This window comes from Salvelinus alpinus, chromosome 6 (genome assembly GCF_045679555.1).
Source record: "Salvelinus alpinus chromosome 6, SLU_Salpinus.1, whole genome shotgun sequence".
Lineage (NCBI taxonomy): Eukaryota > Metazoa > Chordata > Actinopteri > Salmoniformes > Salmonidae > Salvelinus > Salvelinus alpinus.
The window spans coordinates 51,986,818-52,007,029 of record NC_092091.1 but is presented as its reverse complement, the minus strand read 5'-3'; the positions used below and the strand labels follow the sequence as shown (position 1 = coordinate 52,007,029).

The 20,212-nt window shown below is 40.3% G+C and overlaps 2 protein-coding genes and 1 long non-coding RNA gene across 10 annotated transcripts in view; 1 reads left to right on the top strand and 2 right to left on the bottom strand.

Moving 5' to 3' along the window:
- Positions 1–5,657: 5,657 nt before the first annotated feature.
- On the bottom strand, positions 5,658–7,294 carry LOC139578843 (uncharacterized). The gene is made up of 2 exons (XR_011675630.1): positions 7,194–7,294; positions 5,658–7,063 (listed from the first exon to the last, which is right to left on the bottom strand). It is a non-coding gene; the product is annotated as an uncharacterized lncRNA (long non-coding RNA).
- Positions 7,295–7,640: 346 nt separating this feature from the next.
- LOC139578842 (extracellular superoxide dismutase [Cu-Zn]-like) lies at positions 7,641–11,014 on the top strand. 3 transcript variants are annotated; one of them, XM_071406926.1, is made up of 2 exons: positions 7,641–7,813; positions 10,132–11,014. In XM_071406926.1, exons 1-2 carry the CDS (start codon positions 7,656–7,658, stop codon positions 10,799–10,801), a joined length of 828 nt encoding a protein of 275 aa, XP_071263027.1. In that variant the 5' UTR covers positions 7,641–7,655; the 3' UTR covers positions 10,802–11,014. The 3 variants fall into 3 exon arrangements, with proteins under 3 accessions (XP_071263027.1, XP_071263028.1, XP_071263029.1); XM_071406927.1 differs by having other exon boundaries at positions 7,740–7,898; XM_071406928.1 differs by having other exon boundaries at positions 7,740–7,929.
- The window catches only part of LOC139578840 (coiled-coil domain-containing protein 149-like), a 37,062-nt gene continuing 27,383 nt past the window's right edge, over positions 10,534–20,212 (bottom strand). For 5 of the 6 annotated variants that reach the window (XM_071406922.1, XM_071406920.1, XM_071406924.1 and 2 more), the window contains 5 exons: positions 19,411–19,558; positions 19,100–19,176; positions 18,729–18,764; positions 17,132–17,443; positions 10,534–16,860 (listed from right to left, as the gene is read on the bottom strand). In XM_071406922.1, the coding sequence (XP_071263023.1) occupies positions 16,841–16,860; positions 17,132–17,443; positions 18,729–18,764; positions 19,100–19,176; positions 19,411–19,558 (593 nt within the window). In that variant the 3' untranslated portion in view covers positions 10,534–16,840. The remainder of the gene's footprint in view (positions 16,861–17,131; positions 17,444–18,728; positions 18,765–19,099; positions 19,177–19,410; positions 19,559–20,212) is intronic. The other variant, XM_071406921.1, reaches the window with a different exon arrangement.

Sequence of the window (20,212 nt, the reverse complement as noted above, 5' to 3'; positions counted from 1 at the left end):
TGCCTCCAGTCCACTTACCGATATCTGAACAAGAGAGCCTCATCGAAATTGCAACAAGCGGTTCTGTGAAAAATGAATTTAATCAGAAGCCACTGCCAGATTTCTGGATTGGGCTGCACTCAGAGTATCTTGCCTTGGCAACTCCAGCTGTTAAGACCCTTTGCAACCATGTACCTATGTGAGAGTGGATTCTCGGCCCTCACTAGCATGAAAAATAAATACAGGCAGAGACTGTGTGTGGAAAAATTATTTAAGACTGAGACTCTCCAATACAACCCAACATTGCAGAGTTATGTGCATCCTTTCAAGCTCACCCTTCTCATTAACCTGTGATGAGTTATTCACAATTTTCAATGAACAAATAAGGTTTTATATGTAAGATGGTTAAATAAGGAGCAAAATTATTGATTATTATTATATTATTATTTGTGCCCTGGTCCTATAAGAGCTCTTTGTCACTTCCCACGAGCTGGGTTGTGACAAAAACTTACACTCATTCTTATGTTTAATAAATGTATCGTATAGTGTGTGTGTGGCAGGCTTACAATGATGGCAAAAAACAACATTTGAGAGTGTGCTGACCGTGGTGCTAGAGGGGGTACGTAGCTGAAGGTTGAATGTTTGAAGGGGTACGGGACTATAAAAAGTTTGGGAACCACTGCCCTACCGGAAGGGGTGATGCAGAGAGGAAGAGGCGAAGCGAGAGATTACATCTCCCCAAAATCTGTTCAAAATAAGCCCAATACGTTTGTCTTGATTTATTTTGGACCTAAACTTGTTGCCTGCCTTTCCCGCCTTTGGGACAACGGTCGGTTGCTATCTCACTAAAACGAGCCCATTGACTTCCATTGTTTGGGCATCTCCTCATTATACACAAATCTCTGGCTGAACAAACCAGAGGTTTCATTTCCGGATTTTAGAACAAACTGGCGAGCTCTATAAGCAATGGGGACACATTGGGTGTTTCTCAATATGCATTATACCGTGCTCCACACTCTCATGCTCCGAGTGTGTTCTCCGACCACGTTCTCTTGAGTACTTTCTTGTGAGGACGAGAGTGTGGAGAATGAATAAAACAATACATTTGAGAAGCACTCGCATCCCCCCTACTGTATTACCTCACGCTTCACCTCCCCATTCACTGAAGCTTCTTCCAGCTGTCTTAAAATATAGTTCAATTCATAAATGTGTTCAGTTATAAATCTACTGATATCTTGCCACAGATTCCTAACATGAATAGAATGCCAAAAAATATGTTTCTGGGTGGTAATTTTTATCACTTCATATAGTGGTTGGCAGGATACTATGTATTAATACTTTTTAAAGAAACTTCCTTAATTTAGTTAATAAGTAGGTACAGTTGAAGTCAGAAGTTTACATACACCTTAGCCAAATACATTTTAACTCAGTTTTTCACAATTCCTGACATTTAATCCTAGTAATAATTCCCTGTCTTAGGTCAGTTAGGATCACCACTTTATTTTAAGAATGTGAAATGTCAGAATAATAGTAGAGAGAATGATTTATTTCAGCTTTTATTTCTTTCATCGCATTCGCAGTGGGTCAGAAGTTTACATACACTCAATTAGTATTTGGTAGCATTGCCTTTAAATTGTTTCACTTGGGTCAAACGTTTCAGGTAGCCTTCCACAAGCTTCCCACAATAAGTTGGGTGAATTTTGGCCCATTCCTCCTGACAGAGCTGGTGTAACTGAGTCAGGTTTGTAGGCCTCCTTGCTCGCACACGATTTTTCACTTCTGCCCACACATTTTCTGTAGGATTGAGGTCAGGGCTTTGTGATGGCCACTCCAATACCTTGACGTTGTTGTCCTTAAACCATTTTGCCACAACTTTGTAAATATGCTTGGTGTCATTGTCCATTTGGAAGACTCATTTGCAACCAAGCTTTAACTTACTGACTGATGTCTTGAGATGTTGCTTCAATATATCCACATAATTTTCCTCCTCATGGTGCCATCTAGTTTGTGAAGTGCATCAGTCCCTCCTGCTGTAAGCACCCCCACAACATGATGCTGCATCACGGTTGGGATGATGTTCTTCAGCTTGCAAGCCTCCCCCTTTTTCCTCCAAACATAACGATGGTCATTATGGCCAAACAGTTTTATTTTTGTTTCATCAGACCAGAGGACATTTCTCCAAAAAGTACAATCTTTGTCTCCATGTGCAGTGGCAAACCGTAGTCCTTAGTATTGGTTATGCCAAAATATGTAAGTTCTTCTTTCACTGGAATACCATAACATGAGGGTGTCACACAATCTTTGACAGCCTTGAGTTCACATTTATTAATGTTAAGACATAGACCTGATGCTTTGGAAAATGATTCTATCACATTGCTCGATATGGGAATCTGACTAGCGTCTTTCAGAAAATAGTCAGCCAGCTGGCTTATAATATATTTTTTTTACCAGCTATGGAAATACCTTAATAGGAAATACCTATTATTTAAAGAATGTAAGAAGTTGGATGATTTATAAAAACAGATACGTGAGATAGGACAACTTTGCCTAATTCCTCTCTTTAACTCAAATCTAGGTGAAGTGCCAAGTGTCAGTTTAATAGAGCTGTTACCATTCGTATAGAAAGTCTTAATAGCCTTACAGGAAACATCACCAACACCAAATTTCTCAAGTGAATGGACGAGGAACGGATGTTCCACTGTGTCAAAAGCTTTAGAAAAATCCCAATATTATATGAAGCTATCCTTGGTTATTAGGTCTGAGTAGTCAAGTATGCCTAATACCAGTCTGACATTGTTAGAAATACAGTACCAGTCAAAAGTTTGGACACACCTTCTCATTCAATGTTTATTTTTTTATTTTTTTTACTATTTTCAACATTTAGAATAATAGTGAAGACGTCAAAACTATAAAATAATGAATATGGAATCATGTAGTAAACAAAAAAGTGTTAAACAAATCAAAATATATTTTAGATTCTTTAAAGTATTCACCCTTTGCCTTTATGACAGCTTTGTATACTCTTGGCATTCTCTCAACTAGCTTCATGAGAAATGCTTTTCCAACAGCCTTGAAGGAGTTCCCACATATGCTGAGCACTTGTTGGCTGCTTTTCCTTCACTCTGCGGTCCAACCCCATCCCAAACCATCTCAACCCTATCCCAAACCAACCCCCATCCCAAACCATCTCAATTCGGTTGAGGTCGGTTGATTGTGGAGGCCAGGTCATCTGATGCAGCACTCCATCATTCTCGTTCTTGGTCAAATAGCCCTTACACAGTCTGGAGGTGTGTTGGGTCATTGTCCTGTTGAAAAACAAATGATAATGAAACAAATGATAACCGCAAACCAAATGGGATGGCGTATCACTGCAGAATGCAGCTCCATGTTCCATGCTTCACGGTGGGAACCACACATGCGGTGGTCATCCGTTCACTTACTCTGAATCCAATGGTGGTTGGAAGCAAAAATCTCAAATTTGGACTCATCAGACCAAAGGACAGATTTCCACCGGTTTAATGTCTATTGTTTCTTGGCCCAAGAAAGTCTCTCCTTATTATTTGTGTCCTTTATTAGTGGTTTCTTTGCAGCAATTCGACCATAAAGGCTTGATTCACGCAGTCTCCTCTGAAGAGTTGATGTTGAGTTGTGTCTGTTACTTGAACTCTGTGAAGCATTTATTTGGACTGCAATCTGAGGTGCAGTTAACACTAATGTATTTATCCTCTGCAGCAGAGGTAACTCTGGGTCTTCCTTTCCTGTGGTGGTCCTCATGAGAGGCAGTTTCATCATAGCGCTTGATGGTTTTTGTGGTTACACTTGAAGAAACTTTAAAAGTTCTTGAAATATTCCAGATTGGCTGACCTTCATGTCTTAAAGTAATGATGGACTGTCTTTTATTTTTGCTTATTTGAGCTGTTCTTGCTATAATATGGATTTGGTCTTTTACCAAATAGGGCTATCTTCTGTATACCACCCCTACCATGTCACAACACAACTGATTGGCTAAAACGCATTAAGAAGGAAAGAAATTCCACAAATTAACTTTTAACAAGGCACACCTGTTAATTGAAATGCATTCCAGGTGACTACCTCATGAATCTGGTTGAGAGAATGCCACGAGTGTGCAAAGCTATCATCAAGGCAAAGGGCGGCTACATGATTTATAAAATATATTTGGATTTGTTTTCGGTTACTACCTGATTTCATATGTGTTATTTCATAGTGTTGATGTCTTCACTATTATTCTACAATGTAGAAAATAGTACAAATAAAGAAAAACCCTTGAATGAATAGGTGTTCTAAAACTTTTGACAGGTAGTGTATATATATAAAACGATAACAGTTTTAGATTTTTTTCGATTTGTGTGTATTGTTGAGAAATTGTTAGATATTACTTGTTAGATATTACTGCACTGTTGGAGCTAGAAACAAGAGCATTTCGCTACACTCACAATAACATCTGCTTTGATTTGATATATACTTGTGTTCCCCATGTACTTTTTGTATTGATTTGTTGTTAATAATAAAACAATTATACAACTTGTCCAGCTATGGCAATGGCAACAATAGACGAAACAAGATATACACAAAGCAAATGTTTTGATACATAATTATCAGCTAGATATGTGAATCGTAATAATCTAGCTAGTCAGCTAGTTAAACGGCCAAACATGACCTACAACTACTGTTATGCGGGGCGGCAGGTAGCCTAGTGGTTAGAGCTTTGGGCCAGTAACCGAAAGGTTGCTAGATCAAATCCCTGAGCTGACAAAGTAAAAAATCTTCCGTTCTGAACAAGACAGTTAACGCGCTGTTCCTTGGCCGTCATTGTAAATAAGAATTTGTTCTTAACTGACTTGCCTAAAGGTAAAATAAAAAATATGCAAGGTAGATGTACATTTTTCATGGGTAGCCACCAATTTTTCCTGGCTAGTCAGTTAACTTACAATACCCATTTACTGAACCGTCTTCCAGCCAGGACAACAATGGCAATAGAGAAGAATATATACACAAAGCAACCCTTTTACTTCATAACTATCAGCTAGCTATATGTGAATCGTGGTAATGTAGCTAACCAGATAGTTTAACAGGCAAAAATGACCTAAAACAAATATTATGCAAGATAGGTGTCAATTCTTCATTGACAGCTTGCTAACAATTTTTCATGGCTATCTGGCTGGCTAGCAAATAGTAGTAGTAGCTCGCCAGTTACCCCTATTGACTTATTATGGGCTTGCAATCTATAGTACATAGCCAGGTAAACATGCCAAAATTAACACAGCATGTATTTATTAACATATCAAGATAACATATTGCAGTCAGGCAACCATACTGTATGAGATGTGAATAGGCAACATTTCATTCTGAAGTCAGAGTGTATTTTCTCTCAAATAATGAGAGAAATAATGTCAGCTCAAATAATGTCCGCCATTGATTTCAATACATTTTTGCGTCCATTTTTTGTGGTTGCGTCATATTTCTTTGCATACTTCCATTGAAGCTTGCATCAATACATTCTTCAAAATATGTTCAAACGGAGTACGCATTCGAGAAGTGCTCTCCGTGCTCCGTTTCGCATACTTTGATTTGGACTCATACTCCAGCCTCCCTGGTCCAATTTGCGTGTTCGGAGCATGAGCAGCTCGAGTCTTCCAATAATCACTCTACAATAATCATTGATTTATCAGTTGTTAGTTTAATATGACATTTTACAATTAAGGTATAGACACATATAACGCCTCAAAGTAGTATGGATTTTGAGAAACACCCATTGTGCTTTCAAGACAACTGGGAACTCTGAAAAAACTAGGTCAAATCATGACGTCAGTGATCTTCAGGTCGAAAGTCGGAGCTCTGGAAGTTTCCGACTTGGAATTAAAATAACATTTTATTCTTCACATGCTTCGTAAACAACAGGTGTATACTAACAGTGAAATGCTTCCTTACGGGCCCTTCCCAACAATGCAGCAAAAGAAAATAGAGAAATAATAGAAAAGTAAAACAATTAATAATACAAGTAATAATAGATACATAATGAGTAACAATAATTTGGCTATATACAAGGTGTGCCAGTACCGAGTCGATGTGCAGGGGTACGTCCGATGTCCACCAGATGCAGATGCGTTTTGTTTTGCCTGATGTGTAGCTCGCTTTTCAACTAGCTAAAAACTAGCTAGTTGGAGTCTGTGTGTGTACTTCCATTTGTACCACCACATGGTAAAGCAAAGCATGAGTTGAAAATATTGAACGCATGCGGTACACAGAACGCACCGCAGCCTAGTGCGGCATCCCCAACATTGCGTTGCTGACTGCTCCATTGACAACGAATGACCTCCGCCAGAAAGCAAAGAGTTTGATGCATCAGGTGCTGAGGAGGATGGTGGGAGGAGCTATAGGAAGACAGGCTCATTGTAATGTCTGGAATGCAATTAATGGAACGGTATCAAACACATAAAACATATGGAAACCACACATTTGACTCCATTCCATTATTCCATTCCAGCCATTACAATGAGCCAGTACTCCTATAGCTCCTCCCACCAGTCTCCACTGATCTGGTAGACATGCATCTGGTGGACATACCAAGCCTAACTACAGTAATGGATGTTACTGTTTAATCAGGGAGCCACAAAAATGAAGTAGCCTAAACAAATGTAATCTCTGAATTCACGTTGTTTGCTAATAATGTAGCCACAGAATATAAAGAAGCTAAAACAAATTATTTTGTATTAATATTTTGCATTGTTAAAAGTTGAGAGATACTGTTTCATTCACGCAAAGTAATGAGACTGGATGTGTGAGTATGCCCAATGCCTCCAGGATAAATTATGGTAAAGTTGGCCTCATGTATAGGCCCTTGAAAAAAAATCTATAAAATCAAAGACATCCAAAAATCCATCAGATAAAGAGTTCCTAATGAAGGCAAATAATGAATCTCAGTGATTGACAGTATACAGGTATTATTGCACGTTGACTAACCAATTGCAGTGAAATGAGATTAAATCTAGTCATGATCAATTTCATAAATTTCACTTCATCTAAAGTAGATTGGCTTGATAGCAGCATTGACGTTGTTGGTTGGCTAGAAAGCAAAATTTTACACATCGTTAACTTTTGGGAAAACTGGTCCAGCTAGCTATTGTTAGTTCAAATAAAGCAAAATGATGTACTAATACGAAAGTTCAATTGTAAACTATAAAGTATAAACCCACCAGAGTTTAATTTATGAAGAAGGTCCCAGGCGGAGGGTCCTCGGTTGAACGTGGACGAGCATCTGGACAGTCCATGCACTTTGAAACCTACGCCCACCGTGACGTAGAGCACCGCCCCCGAGCGAAATGACCTGGAAAGAATGTGTCCCTTCACCCCGGCTCCACCCACCACCTACGCCCTCTGGTTACACAAGGAGAGGATTTTATTAATGCGTTCGTTTAGGAACCGGCTTCCACCCTGCCGTGAGCCAGGTGCCAAATCGGCTCAAAACAAAAGTGACGTGGTAATGAGTAAGATTCTGTGTTTCCCCCTGCCATCAGTGATTGCTTTTTATAAAAATACTTGATCTGAATTCCCAATTAAACTAAAATAGATGTATGTTTCTGAACTACACATCACGCTGCCGTGTTTACAACATGACCGAGCGGTGCAGATTACTTTTTCTATTTGAGATTATTAGAATGGTGCTCCACCCTCACTACTTTTACCCGTTCATGTCATGGACCATAGCCCGGTGCACAAAATCGAACACCCTCAAGATTGACGGGCTCTGCAAAGTTTGTGACAACCTCGATGGTTTATTTCGACAATTGTCAAGAATTGTGATTTCGCCAGACAGGTAGGCTACAGAGATCACGAACGCCATCAACATATATTCAAAAAAATTGCATGCCAAATCCGAAATACGTTGGACTTCAAAGACCGTAAGCGACTGAGGAATGTGTGTTCATTTGGGTGTGTTTTCCTCAATTATTACTACAAGCTATAGCTTATAGTCAGTGGTGGAAAAACGACACAATAGTCATGCTTGAGTTAAATTAAAGATACCTTAATAGGAAATGACTAGAAAAGTAAAAGTAACCCAGTAAAATACTATTTCAGTAAAAGACTAAAAGTATTTGGTTTTAAATATACTTAAAAAACCTTTTTTCAATTTTCGGCTATAATGACATACTCAAATCTAACTGCTAGTAGCTCAAGCCTTGAAGCAAGGATATGCATATTCTTGGTACAATTTGAAAGGAAACAGTTGAGTTTGTGGAAATGTGAAAGGAATGTAGGAGAATATAACACAATAGATCTGGTAAAAGATAATACGAAGAAAAAAAACAACCGTTCTTTTGTATTAATTTTATACCATCTTTGAAATGCAAGAGAAGGGTCATTCAATGAACCATTGTATTTCTGTTCAATTATTTTATCAAGACTGCCCAAATGTGCCTAATTTGTTTATTAATAACTTTTCATGTTCAAAATTGTGCACTCTCCTCAAACAATAGCATGGTATACTTTCACTGTAATAGCTACTGTAAATTGGGCAGTGCAGTTAGATTAACAAGAATTTAAGCTTTCTGCCAATATCAGATATGTCTATGTCCTGGGAAATGTTCTTGTTACTTACAACCTCATGCTAATCGCATTAGCCAATGTTAGCTTAACCGTCCCGTGGACAGGACACTGATCCCGAATAAGTTTTAAGTGTAAAAAAAAGAATGTAATTGCTAAAATATACTTTAGTATCAAAAGTATAAATAATTTCTAATTCCTTATATTAAGCAAACCACACGGAACCATTTACATTTTTTTTATTTACGGATAGCCAGGTGTAACAGTATAACTTTAGACCGTCCCCTCGCCCGGACACGGGCGCGAACCAGGGACCCTCTGCACACATCAACAACAGTCACCCATGAAGCGTCGTTACCCATCGCTCCACAAAAGCCGCGGCCCTTGCAGAGCAAGGGGAACCACTACTTCTAGGTTTCAGAGCAAGTGACGTAACCGACTGAAAGGCTGCTAGCGCGCACCACCGCTAACTAGCTAGCCATTTCGCATCCGTTACACTCATCCCCCTTTCGACCTCCTCCTTTTCCGCAGCAACCAGTGATCCGGGTCAACAGCATCAATGTAACAGTATAAGTTTAGACCGTCCCCTCGCCCCGACACGGGCGCGAACCAGGGACCCTCTGCACACATCAACAACAGTCACCCACGAAGCGTCGTTACCCATCGCTCCACAAAAGCCGCGGCCCTTGCAGAGCAAGGGGAACCACTACTTCTAGGTTTCAGAGCAAGTGACGTAACCGACTGAAAGGCTGCTAGCGCGCACCACCGCTAACTAGCTAGCCATTTCGCATCCGTTACACAGGGGCGCACTCAAAATCTCAGACATCTTTACAAATGAAATATTTGTGTTTAGTGAGTCCGCCAGATCAGAAGCAGTAGGGATGACCAGGGATGTTCTCTTGAAAGTGTGTGAATTTGACAATTTTTCTGTCTTGCTAAGCATTCAACATGTAATGAGTACTTTTGGGTGTCAGGGAAAATGTATGGAGTAAAAAGTACATTATTTTCTTTAGGAATGTAGTAAAGTAAAAGTTGTCAAAAATACAAGTAGTAAACTACAGATACCCCCCCAAAACTACTTAAGTAGTACTTAAGTACTTTACACCACTGCCTATAGTGTTTATATGTGTTTAAACCTATTCGTATTAGAGAAGTAGGCTAAACAGAAATTGTAGTATTGGCTAAATTAAGCATGTAGTGTAGTATAGATATTTACCCTCCCCACGTCTCTGTAATACCAGCCTGGCAGGTAAACCTGGCTTTTCAATAGCCTTTCCTAAATATTCTAAATGTAAATATGACAGGGCATATCTTTCAAAAATATCTACAAGGTTAGGTAGGCAATGGTTAGCCTACTACAAGTCTATAGTGTTAGGCAAATATTATAAATGTATAAAGAAGTGTACTGAAATAGTATAGAATAGTTTAATGTACTTAAAATCCCAACTTTGACCTAAAGGCTTCATCCTCCCAATTTAAATCAGTTTATATTTATGTGCATTAGTTAGGCTACAGGTTAGTTTAATGATAAAACATGGTTGCCCTGTGGACACTATGAGATCCTGATTGTGTATTTTGTTTTTCTTCTAGGTTACATAAAATAGCTAGGACCATGCCTTTATTTCATCCAATACTCCTGTTGGTTCTGGTAAGCTTCCAAGCCTGCTCCTCTACACACAGCCAGGAGGCTGCCTCCAACATGGCCCCACCAGAGGCCACGGAGTATAACAAAACTGTCTATGCAGCCTGCAAAATGAGACCCAGCACCAAACTAGGCGAAGGTCTACCTAACGTGTATGGACAGGTGCTGTTCAAGCAGGAATACCCTGAGGGTAGCCTCAAAGTCCTCTTTCTTCTCCATGGTTTCCCAAGTCATAGTGATCATCAGCCAAAAGCCATCCACATCCACCAGTACGGGGATTTCAGCGAGGGCTGCGATTCCACAGGTGGCCATTACAACCCTTACAGGGTCCCCCATCCCAGCCACCCGGGGGACTTTGGGAACTTTGTGGCCCACCAGGGGAGGGTTCACAAGTTGACTGAATCAAGTGCCACTCTTTTCGGGGGGCTGTCGGTGCTTGGGCGGGCGGTGGTGGTCCATGAGAAGGCAGACGACCTAGGGCAGGGCGGGGATGCGGGGAGCCTGCTACATGGTAATGCTGGGCGGAGGCTGGCGTGCTGCACCATCGGGATGAGCAGTCCCAAACTGTGGGATAAGCACCATAATCGACAGCAGAGAAGAAGGGGATGGGAATCGTAGTTTATTCTTCTCTTTTCTTTCTGAGCTCACCACCTTTCATCGCAAGACAACTTCATTTCATTACTTTAATTTTATCCAGATCTAAATTACAAAAATGTTTCCTTCTCTTTTAAAGTCATGTTTATCTTTTATTTTAAGGGATAGGACAGGTTTACCATAGCTGATAGCAATTCATGTATCTTGTATTAAACGTTGAAAAGATCTTTATTGAAATTCCAAGTGTGCTTTGTAAATAATTTCTGAGAAATTTGTGTATTTCTTTCCATTACATTTCATTATACTTTTACCGGTATATCAAAAAAAGATCTTTCAAATGAATACTGAATACTCTTATATTAGCTAGAAGATACCGACCCTACCGTTGTGTTTGTTTACACCGAGCTGCACTAGGGTCAAAACGCAATCATGTTTACATTAAGACACCGTGGTGATGGCACAAGATATGGGTCGGAAAACATACCTCAATCCAGGGATGGGATATGCTATTGTACTCCAAATGTTACCTTTATCCATACCGCTCGATTGAGAAGATTGAAATACTGATAGTTTTCAAGGGAAACTGCCCTTTTTGTTCTCATGCTAGCTAGCATTAGCAATTATGGAATGGCACATTGTGTTGAACAACAAAGGAGCTGATTGGCTGACACTTCCATTTCAAAATTGCTGCATTGGCTAATGAAAAGGGCAGTTTTCTGGGAAAACTAGCAGTATTTCAATCGTTTCGATTAAGCAATTTAACCCAGGATTCAACAAAAAATAGACAATATAGGCCTAGGGTTTCAAGCTTTGGTTGATTTCAAATTTAGTTCCAGTTTGTTGACAAGTTAATTATTGATATGTTGGATTCAACCAAAAATCAAAGTTAAAGAATATAGGACAGATGGAACTTTCCAAGCAGTAGATACATCTCTTTCAAATGTTTATATTTGTTTGTGTTGACAACCAAACACAATTCAATATCACTTTTATAATACAGTAAATAGCCAAATAAATTGTTTACAAATTATGTTGGATTCATGTCTTCAACTCAACCAACAATCCACCAGTTGCATGGATGGAACTATCCAAGCAGATACTAGCCAAGCAGTGTGCTTTTTGATGGTTGAAAGTAGTGATAACACATTGGAAATTCAACAAACTAACTGCTGGCTGTCTTTTTGAGTGGGCGAATAATAGGTTGTAATCTCATTGATCAATACCTCAACCAAATATTACCTGATTGTCCACGTTGAAATGATGTGGTGTGCCCAGTGGGAAGGGCATATGCCCAAAATCGCATGGTACAGTATATTGCATCTAGGTAAATCAATTTGAATTCTATCACTTTTTTTGACAGCACCAGTCTTTATTGGAACGAAACCTTCCATACATATTTGCCCATTGTAAAAGTGCTCCGAAGTGACTTTTTGGACCTGAATGCCAAAATATTCAAGAGATAAAGGTCCTCAAAGTTGATCCATTTGGCATACCCCACCATACCATGAGACATCCAGGTCTTCACCACTGGAAAAGATAAATGGTTGGGATTGACATAATTTAAAAGCTTACAAACAGGGTTGTCAAACAATTTTATAATATAAAGTATTTTTTTATAAAAATTGTCCCTTTTTAACCAGTTATCTAAAAAGGCATGAACACCAATTTTTTTCACGTTGTAGCTTAGACCCTATTTTACATCATGTCTGCCATTAGTTGAGACACAACATGCTCTTGAATACAGGGTGATATAGATACTTTTGTACCCGTTTCCTCCAGCATCTTCACAAAGTCCTTTACTATTGTTCTGGGATTGATTTGCACTTTTTGCACCAAAGTACATTCATCTCTAGGAGACAGAACGCGTCTCCTTCCTGAGCGGTATGACGGCTGCGTGGTCCCATGGTGTTTATACTTGCGTACTATTGTTTGTACAGATGAATGTGGTACCTTCAGGAGTTTGGAAATTGCTCCCAAGGATGAACCAGACTTGTGGAGGTCTACCATTTTTTTCTGAGGTCTTGGCTGATTTCTTTTGATTTTCCCATGATGTCAAGCAAAGAGGCACTGAGTTTGAAGGTAGGCCTTGAAATACATCCACAGGTATGCCTCCAATTGACTCAAATGATGTCAATTAGCCTATTTTAGCCTAATTAGCCTAATTAGCCAATTAGCCTATTTTCTGGAATTTTCCAAGCTTTTGAAAGGCACAGTCAACTTACTGTATGTAAACTTCTGACCCACTGGAATTGTGATACAGTGAAATATAAGTTAAATAATCTGTAAACAATTGTTGGAAACATGACTTGTGTCAGGCACAAAGTAGATGTCCTAATCAACTTGCCAAAACTATAGTTTGTTAACAAGAAATGTGTGGAGTGGTTGAAAAATGAGTTTTAATGACTCCAACTTCCGACTTCAACTGTATCTAAAACACAAAATCCACATGTACGTGTGTATGTTATTGTGTGTGTATGCATCTGTCTGTGCCTGTGTTTGTATTGCTTCACAGTCCCTGCTGTACCATAAGGTGTATTTTTATGTTTAAAAAAAAATCAAATTTACTGCTTGCATGATTTACTTGATGTGGAATGAGTTGTAGTCATGGCTCAATGTAGTACTGTGCACCTCCCATAGTCTGTTCTGGACTTGGGGACTGTGAAGAGACCTCTGGTGGTATGTCTTGTACCTTTTACTGAGGAGTGGCTTCCATCTGGCCACTCTACCATAAAGGCCTGATTGGTGGAGTTCTGCAGAGATGGTTGTCCTTCTGTAAGGTTCTCCCATCTCCACAGAGGAACTCTGGAGCTCTGTCAGAGTGACCATCGGGTTCTTGGTCACATCCCTGACCAAGGCCCTTCTCCCCCGATTGCTCAGTTTGACCGGGCTGCCAGCTCTAGGAAGAGTCTTGGTGGTTCCAATCTTCTTCCATTTAAGAATGATGAAGGCCACTGTGTTCTTGGGGACCTTCAATGCTGCAGAAATGTTTTGGTACCCTTCCCCAGATCTGTGCCACAACACAATCCTGTCTGGGACAATTCCTTCGAGCCCATGGCTTGGTTTTTGCTCTGACATGCAATGTCAACTGTGGAACCTCATACAGACAGGCCTTTCCAAATCAAGTCCAATCAATTTACCACAGATGGACTCCAATCATGTTTGAGATGTTTCTACAACTTGAGCAATGTAAACAGGATGCACCTTAGCTTAATTGAGTCTCATAGCAAAAGGTCTGAATACTTATGTAAATAAGGTATTTGAAAAAAAAAAAGGTGTCGATTTTTTTATTTAATCCACTTTAGAATGAGGCTGTAACGTAACAAAATGTGGAAAGAGTGACGGAGTCTGAATACTTTCCGAATGCACTGTACGTATAAAGTGTATCAAATTTGATGGAGTTGGAGACGTGTGGCCACGCAGTCATAGGTGAACAGGGAGTATAAGAGGAGGCTGAGCACACACCCTTGTGGGGCCTTCGGTGTGGAGGTGTTGTTGCCTACCTTCACCACTTGGGGTCAGCCTGTCAGGAAGTCCAGGACCCAGTTGCACAGGGAGGGTTTCAGACCCAGGACCCTGAGCTTAGTGATGAGCTTGGAGGGCACTATGGTATTGAAGGCTGAGCTGTAGTCGAACAGCATTCTTATATAGGTATTTATCTTGTCCAGTTGGGGAAGGGCAGTGTTCAGTGCCATAGCAATTGCGTCGTCCGTGGATCTATTGGGGCGGTAAGTGAATTGTAGTGGGTAAGTTGTCAGGTAAGGTGGAGGTGATATGGTTCTTAACTAGCCTCTCAAAGCACTTCATGAGGACAGTAGTGAGTGCTACAGAGCGATAGTCATTTAGTTCAGTTATCTTCACTTTCTTAGGTACAGGAACAATGTTGGACATCTTGAAGCAAGTTGGGGACAACAGACTGGGATATGAATAGATTGAATACCGGTATGTCGGTAAACACTCCAGCCATCTGGTCTGCACATGCTCTGAGGACATGGCTTGGGATGCCATCTGGGCCATCAGCCCTGCAAGTGTTAACACACTTAAATGAAATAACACCTACCCTGGATTCAAGAGCTATTGTCTGAACACAACCTCAGATGTGAAGTTCTTTTTACTGGTTTTAGATAATTGACATTAAAAGTTTTAAAAATGAATTTCTTTATTAAATTGTTTTGCACTCCAATAAATAAGAATAGGTGACAACACTGTTTGTAAGCTTTTAAACTATTTCAAACTTAACTGTATCTTTTCTAGTGATGAAGACATGAATATCTCATGGTGTGGTGGGGTATGCAAAATAGGTAAACTTTGAGCACCTTTATCTCCTGATTGTTTTGGCCTTCATGTCCAAAACGTCACTTTCTGACCACTTCTTCCAAGGGTAAACATGTATGGAAAGTTTTGTTTAAATCAAAAGGGATGCTGTCAAAAAGTGATTGAATTCAGATGAATATACCTGCAAATCCTTACATGTTCCAATACTGTTAAAGCCCAGTGCAGTCAAAATGCAATTTTTTTCTTTTTCTTTATATCACATTGTACAACAGCTGATGAAATTAACACTGTAAAAATGTGAAAACATTTGATCAGTGTTATTTCCTGAAAGTTGCTGGTTGAAAATAAATTTTACACAGGACCTTATAAAATCAGCAGGTTTGCATGGGCGGGAGTTTCAGCTTTCCATGGTGATGTCCCCATGCTGTAAATTGGTTAATAGACCAAAGAGTTACAAACATCACTGCCAATAACAGCTAGATTTCAGTTTTCCCCTCCCCACTCAGACAGTCCTAGCAAAATTCTTGCTTGAGGAACCGTTTTTTTTGCAACAACAAAAAAATCATTATTTTGACATTTTAAATGGAAAGCTATTATATTAAGGTAATTAATTGTTTTCCATAAATAATTTGATATTGATATAAAACTACTGCATTGGGCCTTTAAATAACTATTCCTCTCCCCTCCAACAACTGATGGAAAGAGCTGGGTGGGTGCAATCCATAAGATTGATTTCAGAGTCACACAATTAGAAATGTTAAATAGAATTCTGAGGTGCATTGAAAAAAGTGCTGGCACGCACTTTAAATTTGAGCTAACTAGACAAGGTTTGCATTTTAGAGACGGTATTCTATAAGAGTTGCCAGTACTCAAGCAGTAGAACATATGAGGAGCTAGTAGGTTCTCTGTACTGGTCAGTCCAGGCCAGCTTCAACCACTGAATAGAAGGGCCGCAGGGTTCAATTCCACATTAGAGCAACAGTAGCAGAGTAATATCTCTTTCAGAAATGTGAGCTTGGAATCACCAGTAAGCAGTACGACATCTTACAGAATGCACCCTCAGGAGTATTGAAACCCATTCTATTAGTGTCAATCTAGGCATGGTTTTGGCTGAAGTAGCTGTCATTCTTCACCGTTTTCCCATTCTGAACATTCAGCATTTGAGTGGCTACTGTTCAAGTGAAGGATTTCTGACTCATTCGTTAAGCACTCGACCCTCACATCTTCTGAATGTTCTGCCTTGTGGTGCGATTGGTTATTCTCCCCGTGGGTGGGACTTGTTTGAATAGGAGAGCTGCATGTTGATGTTGAGGATGGAAGATTGGGGTCTTCTGTCATAGAGCCCTCTGCCATGTCAATCTCCTCAGACCTCACCCTTAAGATGTCGTCATCTGACCAACTCGCCTCTCTCTGGGTGGGTTTTGTGTCCTTTAGAGGCTTTGATAGGTGGCATACGTCTTACAGGGCAGGACATGTCCAAGTCTGGCCCTGAGGAAGGGGATGGAGTCCTGCCTACAGTCTCGTCTAATTGGTACCTTGGAAGCACCGTGACCTCATTTGCACTTTGTGATTGGTCGACAGTCTGACATTCATCCAGGTTTATTGTCTCTGCTTGAGAACAGTCAGTTACTTCCTCAGCAGTTTTGCCTGTCTAGTTTTGCTTGGATGTGTCCAGGCTGACTGGTGACACTAGTGGCTCTGGCTCCTTGGTGCTTATCTCTGTATCCCCCGTCACACTGGGTAACCCCCCCACATGTCTTGGGACGGGACGGGGGGTCTGCCTGTCATTGGCTACCTTGTCATCCTCTGCTCTACGGTCAAAAGAATTGAGAATGTTATGGTATAATTGAAATGTAGCAGCATTAGTAACATTGATTTCAACACCCAAAACCAAATTGGCAGCAATGAGAATGGTGTAGTCATCTGCTGTAATACAAATTAACGATATAGTACATAAGAGCCAGTGAAAGATACATTACTCTATAGAATGCATGAGAATTGGAATGTAAAATATTTCATAAAATTGCTATTTATACAGTTAGCCCCACAGAATTACATAGAACGTAGAATATTCTTATTTACCTGTGGTAGACTGCACAGTGGAAGGAACTTCCTGCTCAGTAGGGGGTACTTTGTGGTCAGTGGGAGGTACTTCCTGCTCATTGGGGGTTACTTCGTGCTCAGTAGGGGGTACTTCGTGCTCAGTAGGGGGTACTTCGTGCTCAGTAGGGGGTACTTCGTGCTCAGTAGGGGGTACTTCGTGCTCAGTAGGGGGTACTTTGTGCTCATTGGATGGTACTTCGTGCTCATTGGATGGTACTTCCTTCTCCTCAGAGCTTGTCACAGTGGAGATAGGCTGCAGAGTTTCATTCAGGATGATGGCATCTCTCCCTCCTATCACAAAACATGCCAAATAATATTACAAGCACTATTTCTTGACCCCTTTTTTGTGATATCCAATTGGTAGTTAGTCTTGTCACATTGCTAAAACTCTAGTACAGGAGAGGCGAATGTCGAGAGCCATGCGTCCTCCGAAGCACGACCTCGCCAAGCTGCACTGCTTCTTGACACACTGCTTGCTTAACCCGGAAGCCAGCCGCACCAATGTGTCGGAGGAAACACTGTACTCCTGGCGACCATGTCAGCGTGCACATGAGTCAATGGCACAAGGACATCCCGGCCGGCCAAACCCTCCCCTAACCCGGACGACGCTGAGCCAATTGTGCGCCGTCTCACAGGTCTCCCGGTCACTAGCACTGCGATGCAGTGCCTAAGACCACTGCGCCACTCGGGAGGGCCATATTACACTTTTGATATAATAACATGTCCTAATACCTGTACAGTGTTAACATAACCATGTTGCAACAATTGTCACATATTTCTACTAGATCACGTCGACAACTGTATTGACAAAAACATTATACTCCCAACCTACCCTGCACATAAAAGCCAAGATCTTTACTTATAATGAATTTACAATACAAAGAACTGGCATGCACTTAATAGATTATTTTGACAACCAAGGCGTCTCAGTGTTGTGTGACTGGGCAGAGCATCCCTTATTTTTGGATACATAATACTGTAGAAGGGACAGGGTAAATATAGAGTCTGGCTTCAGAGTGGCTTCTCTTCTGGACTGGTCCCAGATCAGTTTGTGCTGTGTAGCACACCAATGCAGAAATGACCGTAGGAGTTGACTATGCAGCTCAAACAGATCTGGGACCAGGCTACCTCTCTTCAGTCGAGTCTGGGTTTACATGGATCAGTGCAAAGGACATTCTTCCCATCCAGTGAGAAAGAATGTTCAGAAAAATATAGTTCGGTTTATTTTTGGGTTCACACTGTAGACAAGAAACACAGGGACAGCATTATGACTTTCTCTCTGCCTGACCGGCCTTATTATTTTGAAGGCCGGTCAGGATTTCTGCGGTGACTCAAACGTTTTATAAGTATGGTTTTGTTGCATTAGTGTATTTTCTTCTCCGTAAAAAACAGAATAATCTCAAAACATACATGCAGTGGGGATTGCTCAGTATAAATATAGCAAAAAAAGTGTACCATGGATATTTTCAGGGACAGGATGGAGATAAAGCAAGTCATCAGCAACTTAAAAAAAAAAAAAATGGTAGTACACTATAGTATAGTATTAGTGAAGTAAAGTAAAGCAGTGGAAACATACTTCCAGAGAATCCCAGAGACACATTGTAAGTCAGGCCTCCAGAAAGCAGAAGGAAAAGAGAGAAGAAACTCAGTACAGTGGGAGAAATGGAACATCAATCAAAATCATTCATAATTTGACAATAGTGACTGGGTACCAATAATACTGTCCAGTGACCACATACAGGATCAAAAGCTATCAGTATGAGTCACCAGTTAAAGGTGCCTCATACCAGCCAATAATACTCTATATTAGCTCATGCCACTTTCAAACAGCATTTACAAATGTATACAGCAGGGGCATTCAAATGCGAGCAATATGCATCATGATATAAATTCTAAAATAATAAAAATGACCTCGGAACAAAAAAATAAACAGTGTGTGGCAGAGACCTGGGAGGCTCCATAGTCCCGACACCTCTAGAGTCTTCAGTTTCTTTTCAAGCTCCCCTACTCGGTTTCCCAGAATCCTGTTTACATAGGAGTTACAAACAACATAGGAAGAGTTACAAACAAACATGGGGCTGTATTCAATGAGGTGAGATGTTCATAACGTTGCAGGTAGAAATGCAATAAGTGAGTACACGGCATAAGGGCTACTTACAGAGTAACTAGAGGAAATTGGTCATGAGAGTTAGAAAAACAGAAGAAATTCTGATTAAGAAGGAATTTAAACATTTCTACAGAGCAGAAGAGCTCCCTACTTGTTGGTTTGGCGCTGGTGCTGAATGACCAGGTTCTTCTCATGGATAGTTTCCAGTAGGGCTGTGGCCAGGGACTTGAGGTCTGAGATGGACTGAGACGTGACGGGGAGACTGCATCCGTTGTCCTCAGAAAGCAATAATTCCTGCACTGAACACACACAAATCGCATTAAGATAGGTAAGATGTTCAGAAAAAAAGACTACTAGATTTAGTCTGTGATTATGTTTGCCTAGGCAGATGTTTTGGGGGGGTTTAAGTTGAGTCTCCATCTTAGATAGCTTTGCCTTTTGATGCGTATTACATATGGAAGTAAATGCATGGTGCAAGAGCATGTGAGCTGGATACAGAGGGATGTTAGCATTTTGATTATGTATTCATTATCTAAAATGAAATGTGCAGAGAACTGACACAATGTTCAGAGATATCTACATCACCACTGGCTTTAGAGGAAAATTAGGTAACACTTTACTTGACACCCAGCGTCATAACACGATCCTAACCATGTCATAACAGCTGACATAGCGTGTCGTAACAGCTGACAGCTTGTCGTAACATGGTCATAACATTGTCATGACCCATATTTACCTGTTGAGACAGTGTTATTTTATGGCTGTTATGACACCTACACACATCAAAACCCACATTTACCCAGATTAGTTTTTTTCCTGCCAAGAAGTTTCCTTTTGTTTGAAAATTTGTTTTTTAAAGTCATTTTCTATTGTTGTAATGAATTCTTTAGTCATGTTTTTTCCATAACATTTTAAATAACTTGTAGAAAATACACTTTGACACGGTCATAAAT